The following is a 5,268-nucleotide window of genomic DNA, read 5'->3' on the forward strand; positions in this document are numbered from 1 at the left end:
AATGTTCTCTTGCTTTAAAAAGATGCCGACATATATATATATGGTAAGCATTTATAAAATAGTCCTGGTACGGGAAATATGTTGATGATATCCTTCTAAATCTGTTTTTTGTTTGAGCACGAAAGGAAGTGTACGTCATAACTCATGTGATTAAATGTAATACAGATTTACACGCCAAAACATCCCGCCTATACACAAGTCGATAAAAGACGTAGGACATTTCGACACGAGAATTGGCCCAGAAATATTATGATCCAGTCTTCTAATCAACTTGCAGCGGCTGGTTTCTTTTATGCAGGTAAATGTTTATAGGAAAATTTATGTATGTCTCATCATTTTTTATGCAAAGTTTTTATTAGCCTGGTATTATATTATCTTGTTTAAGGTAGTTTAGTGTCATCGTCCAGGGTCATATGAGATATACTATTTCTAGCCCATAAAACATTTTTGTACTTGAAAATTTCGGCCATCATTATATAGCTACTAGCTGATGAAAATATAAATTCTATAGTAAAAATATTTGTGGATTTAAGTAGCATGAGGGCCTAGATATTTTTAATCTTATATTTTTCAGCCTGATACTTTTATTGAAAATAGACAATTTAAGAATACATTTTCAAAGTAACTATATAAGAGTAACGTCATTGGATTTGCTCTGTTAAACAAATATGTACATTGTATTTGACCGATTCTTTATATTTTCAATGTAGCTAATTATGAAATCGCATAACATGTTTTTTTTAAATCTTTATTCCTGTAGGAGTGGGTAACACTGTTAGGTGCCACTACTGTGATCGGAGCCTTAAAGATTGGGAACCTGCAGATGATCCCTGGGTAGAACATGCCCGACTGTTTCCGTTTTGCAAGTTTGTGTTGAAAATGAAAGGCATGAACTTCATCCAAGCTTCTGCCACTGGGAATGTGAGTAAAACTTGAGAGTCAATTTAAATATTTGAATGCACGTCTCGAATAATTTTCATCACTCTAATAACTGTAAATGTTAATTAGACACTTTCAAAGTATTGATTATTTTTTCAAGATGCTACATCGCCGAAAATGATGCATGACATGGCACCCATGATATAGAAATATATCTAATCAATACCTTCAATAAATCATCTAATAATGATCACTGATCAGACCAAAATTTAGATACAAAATATAGAGACGCAGAATGATAAGATTTCTTCGGGATGAAATTAATGTATCTACTTTAGATCTAAAAGATAAAATTAAAAGCTCAAGCCTTGGAAGGGGGGGGGGGGGGGGGGGGGCTTTAATTGAGATTTCAAACCTAAATCTAATAAAAACATATGTGACCTCATGTTGGCATATTACGTAAAGATATGTTGTTCTCATTCTTATTACGTAAGTAACATTTAACATATGTAGTAGAGTTAAGGTATATATTTTTCTTTAGCCTGGAAACATGCTACCGCCACCCGTCGTTCGATCAGTAGAACCACACTTCAACGAACGTAAGTAAAATGAGATATTAAGCTCGGTGTTAAAAAATTCGCATTTACCCAACTGTGATATGAATGATAATATTTTTACATTGATTTCAGTTATAGCTTAAGTTATGAAAAAATAAAATGAAGCATTGTCCTTTTCCGCCGTAACTTTATACGCTTTATACAATGCTCACCTATGAAAAATGTTATCATTAATTCTAATAAAATGATATCGTATATCACCTGGAAGTGGATTATTACACTTTTACTCTTCTCTATTTACACTTTGGTATCTTAATTACCAAAGGTTTTGCCTAATTATTATATTTATTTATTATCTTGTTGATTTCGATGCGACCTGCCACTGCTCCACTGTAGCACTCCAACAGGTCAATTATAATATATCCAAGCACATGAGATATATGCTTAATTATATAAGATAGTACAAACCATACAAGGGAAGAACAGATATAATGTAGGACATGTAGAACACGTACTTTAACTTAACTTATGAGAGGCTTTGATGTAACTATGTTTTTGTTATAGGTAATTATCATGTATTGATAATATGGCTATAATTCTATGATCTAAGAACAATAGTGTGTTGTTATATTATTGCAGTATCTTCTCAATTGTCAGGCAATGGATGTTTTCGAAAAGTGCTATAATTTAATGTTCAATATTTGTTTGTAATATTATGTATCCGTAGGTCAGAGGGATTTTACCCAAAGACACAATGGCGACGGCGGTAGGAGGACGTTGGAACCTGGTGATGTGAATGTTAGTATAATACATTAACATGTCATGCACATTATCAATTTAGTTTTTTTTCGGGGAAACCGGCGTTTCAAATGACCAAATAATGTTTGTACATACTTATCCTCTTTTTTGACCTTTTCATCAGACTGGAAGTGAACCAGAAGTGCCCGTCCCGCCTACTCTGCTCACCCCAGCAGCCCCACTCGTCCAGGCGCTTGATGACGGAGGTGAGTGTAGCGTAATGAGTCAATTTGCTCTTGTGTAATACATAAAACTCTTTACATAACATTATCTGGACTTAAAGTTATGATACAAAATTAAGCCCTGTCTGAGGTGGATACCTAGAATTATCAATCCAAGACTAATGTTGTAATTAGTATCGTCCGTGTAAAATAAAACTAAAACTTTAATTTGAAAGGTGGCACTTTTGTCTTTAAAAACAAATGATGATCAACGTAAATAAACTAGTCACAACAATTAGTTACTATTTGCATAAACCAAATGGAAATAGAATTATGTTTAGTAGTATGACATGCATACATTTGTTACTAGCACAATCCTGTAGGAGTTGTAGCAAGTCATTGACAACTACTTCCACATTACATTTTAAAGTATTAAATATTTTCAATTCCAAGTGGAAATCATTTTTCATTTTCTTCTTATCGTATTATTAACAGACGCACTCTACATGACAGTCAAGTGTTCCGGCTTTGTTAACACCCGGTATGATCAATGTTGTCTGTTTAGTCAAAGGAAGTGAAGCGTTCCGGCTTTGATAACACCCGGTATGATCAATGTTGTCTGTTTAGATAGTCATAGGAAGTGAAGCGTTCCGGCTTGGGTAATACCGGTATGATCAATGTTGTCTGTTTAGATAGTTAGGGGAAGTAGATTATAACGGTTAAAATTAAAGTATCGGTATATTTTAGAAAACATTAGTTATTTCATCAATTCTGTGTTTAACGTAGAATAATATAATGTTTCCTACGTCTATAAGGTGGTCTTGAATAACTGGAATTCTTACCATACAGTTGAGATATGCATGTACAGAAAATAGACCGACATTTGCCGATATTTGCCATAGGCTTACAAATAAACGAATTCTCGTTAGAATTAATATCGTTTGCCAAAAACTACAAATCCTCAGGTTAAAACGATTGATTCTCCATTCATGACAATTATATGGCGTCATGGAAACAATATTAAGATGCCAGGTCTACGATTCATCATCGTGACGGCATTGCAAGGGTCAGCAGTATTTCTCTAACCCGTGTGAGACAGAGTTGTCTTTTGTCTAGCAACCATGGGATCTGAAGTGTGTGTGTGTTTAAACTTATGCTGTCGCCCATAACTATTAGATAGTATAGAAAAGTTTTGTATATATGCTAGCCTAGAGATCATTGTTTGTGATTTTAGATGTCCATTTGCTCACAATTGTTTCCGCCTATGCTGGCTAGCTATTTATCAATAGGGAAGTTTTATCGCTAAAAGCTAGTTTCAGTTTCAAACCGGTTTTGTAAACTTTCCATTTACTTTATAAACCGGTTATCAACAAGGCTTAATCTGAAACCAGATTGTTTGAATTGTTGCTTTTACCAAGTGACTGATCTTGACTTACAATCAAGGTAACAGGGGTCAAATATCTTAAAACTTTAAAATATTTATATTTTGAAATCCCGGATTCTCGTATCTAGCACAAAATGTATAAAGTAAGTTTTATTGTCGAATATCAGAATTAATTCGATAATATATGGACATCAAATTTCTTAATTTCTATAGTGATTGTTTAATTATTAGATTCCATACCTCCATCTGGAAATACCTGGACCGAAAATGACCTGGAAATCAACCTCCGTAAGTTATTGAGTATCTCATTGTTTGAATAAATTTGAGAATATATATCACATCAACGTAATTACAAATTACAAGTGTGGTTTTCTTATATTACAGGCTAGGGTTTTATATGACTTCTACAAGTATATAAATTGCATTCTTCTTACCTGAATTGAAATTATTTTTATATCTGAACACCAAGATAAATATTATAAGAAATGTATATTGCGAAATGGTAACGAGTTCGTCACAGGTGTATGTGTACGTGTTTATGTCGATGTGAGTATCTTTGTGTCTGTAAAATATGTCTATGGAATGGAAATTAATATAGCTACGTCAGCGCCACTGCATTATTTGTCTATATGTGCATATCTCTCATGGTAAATATAATATAAATTACTCCAATTTGCTACTGTGTATCTTGTTTATTTACAGAAGACCACGTGAGGGTCAAACTGAACCCGCCACATTAAATACAACAGACTTAAAACTCTTTTGTGAGATAAGCTGTAACAAAAGTATGTTTGTTGTCATCTACTCTGCTTCATCATTTTGACTAAAAGAAGCTAACAACAAACAGTATCGACGTCACAACGAAAGAAAGAAAAGAAAAAAATCAAAAAATCCTGAAAAATGATTTTTTGTTTTGTTTTTGTTTTTTGCAGTCGGTAATGTTAAGGACACCCGCATGAATGAGATGATGCAAAGGAATCTCTTATAGAGAGCGTCAACTGTTGTTAAGTGCTAAACGCATCAATCCGTTTGAACGATCGGAGAGCAAATATTATCTGGTGAAGTTTTCCCCCGAGTTTGAAAGGGAGATAATATGGATGAGTTGAGGAGAGAGAAAACATATTGTAACTTCAGATTTCTAGAAGAAACTTTAAATCTAATGGTATGTTGTTTTGTAACTGTCATGCCAGAACTTACCAGATATGTTTGAGAGTGTGATTCGTTGGTTAAGTAGCATGTCATATCTTGGAGAAGTGAAACACTTCTGGGAGGGTTAACATGAGAAATACTGGTTAATTGATATCCTTTTTTTAATATCTTGTACGTGTAAAATAAAAATTTAAAATATTTACATCTACATGCTTAATTACGGAAGCCGAATAGGACCAATGAAAAAAAAAACTAAGTTGGTATCATTAAAAAATAAATAAAAAATCTCGTATATACGAGTTTCTTTCTCGTATATACAAGATTATTTCTGGTATATACG

At 33.3% G+C, this 5,268-nt stretch overlaps 1 protein-coding gene across 1 annotated transcript; it reads left to right on the forward strand.

The window, feature by feature from the left end:
- Positions 1 to 212: 212 nt before the first annotated feature.
- Positions 213 to 4,631, forward strand: LOC117320156 (baculoviral IAP repeat-containing protein 2-like; the record flags this gene model as incomplete). Its single annotated transcript, XM_033874821.1, is given in 7 exon segments — positions 213 to 298; positions 761 to 921; positions 1,421 to 1,478; positions 2,164 to 2,234; positions 2,359 to 2,440; positions 4,011 to 4,067; positions 4,482 to 4,631. Coding segments are annotated over 7 exon segments (516 nt in total). The 5' UTR covers positions 213 to 249.
- Between the last annotated feature and the right edge of the window lie 637 nt (positions 4,632 to 5,268).

The sequence above is a fragment of the Pecten maximus genome, unplaced genomic scaffold, assembly GCF_902652985.1.
Source record: "Pecten maximus unplaced genomic scaffold, xPecMax1.1, whole genome shotgun sequence".
NCBI classification, from domain to species: Eukaryota; Metazoa; Mollusca; class Bivalvia; order Pectinida; family Pectinidae; genus Pecten; species Pecten maximus.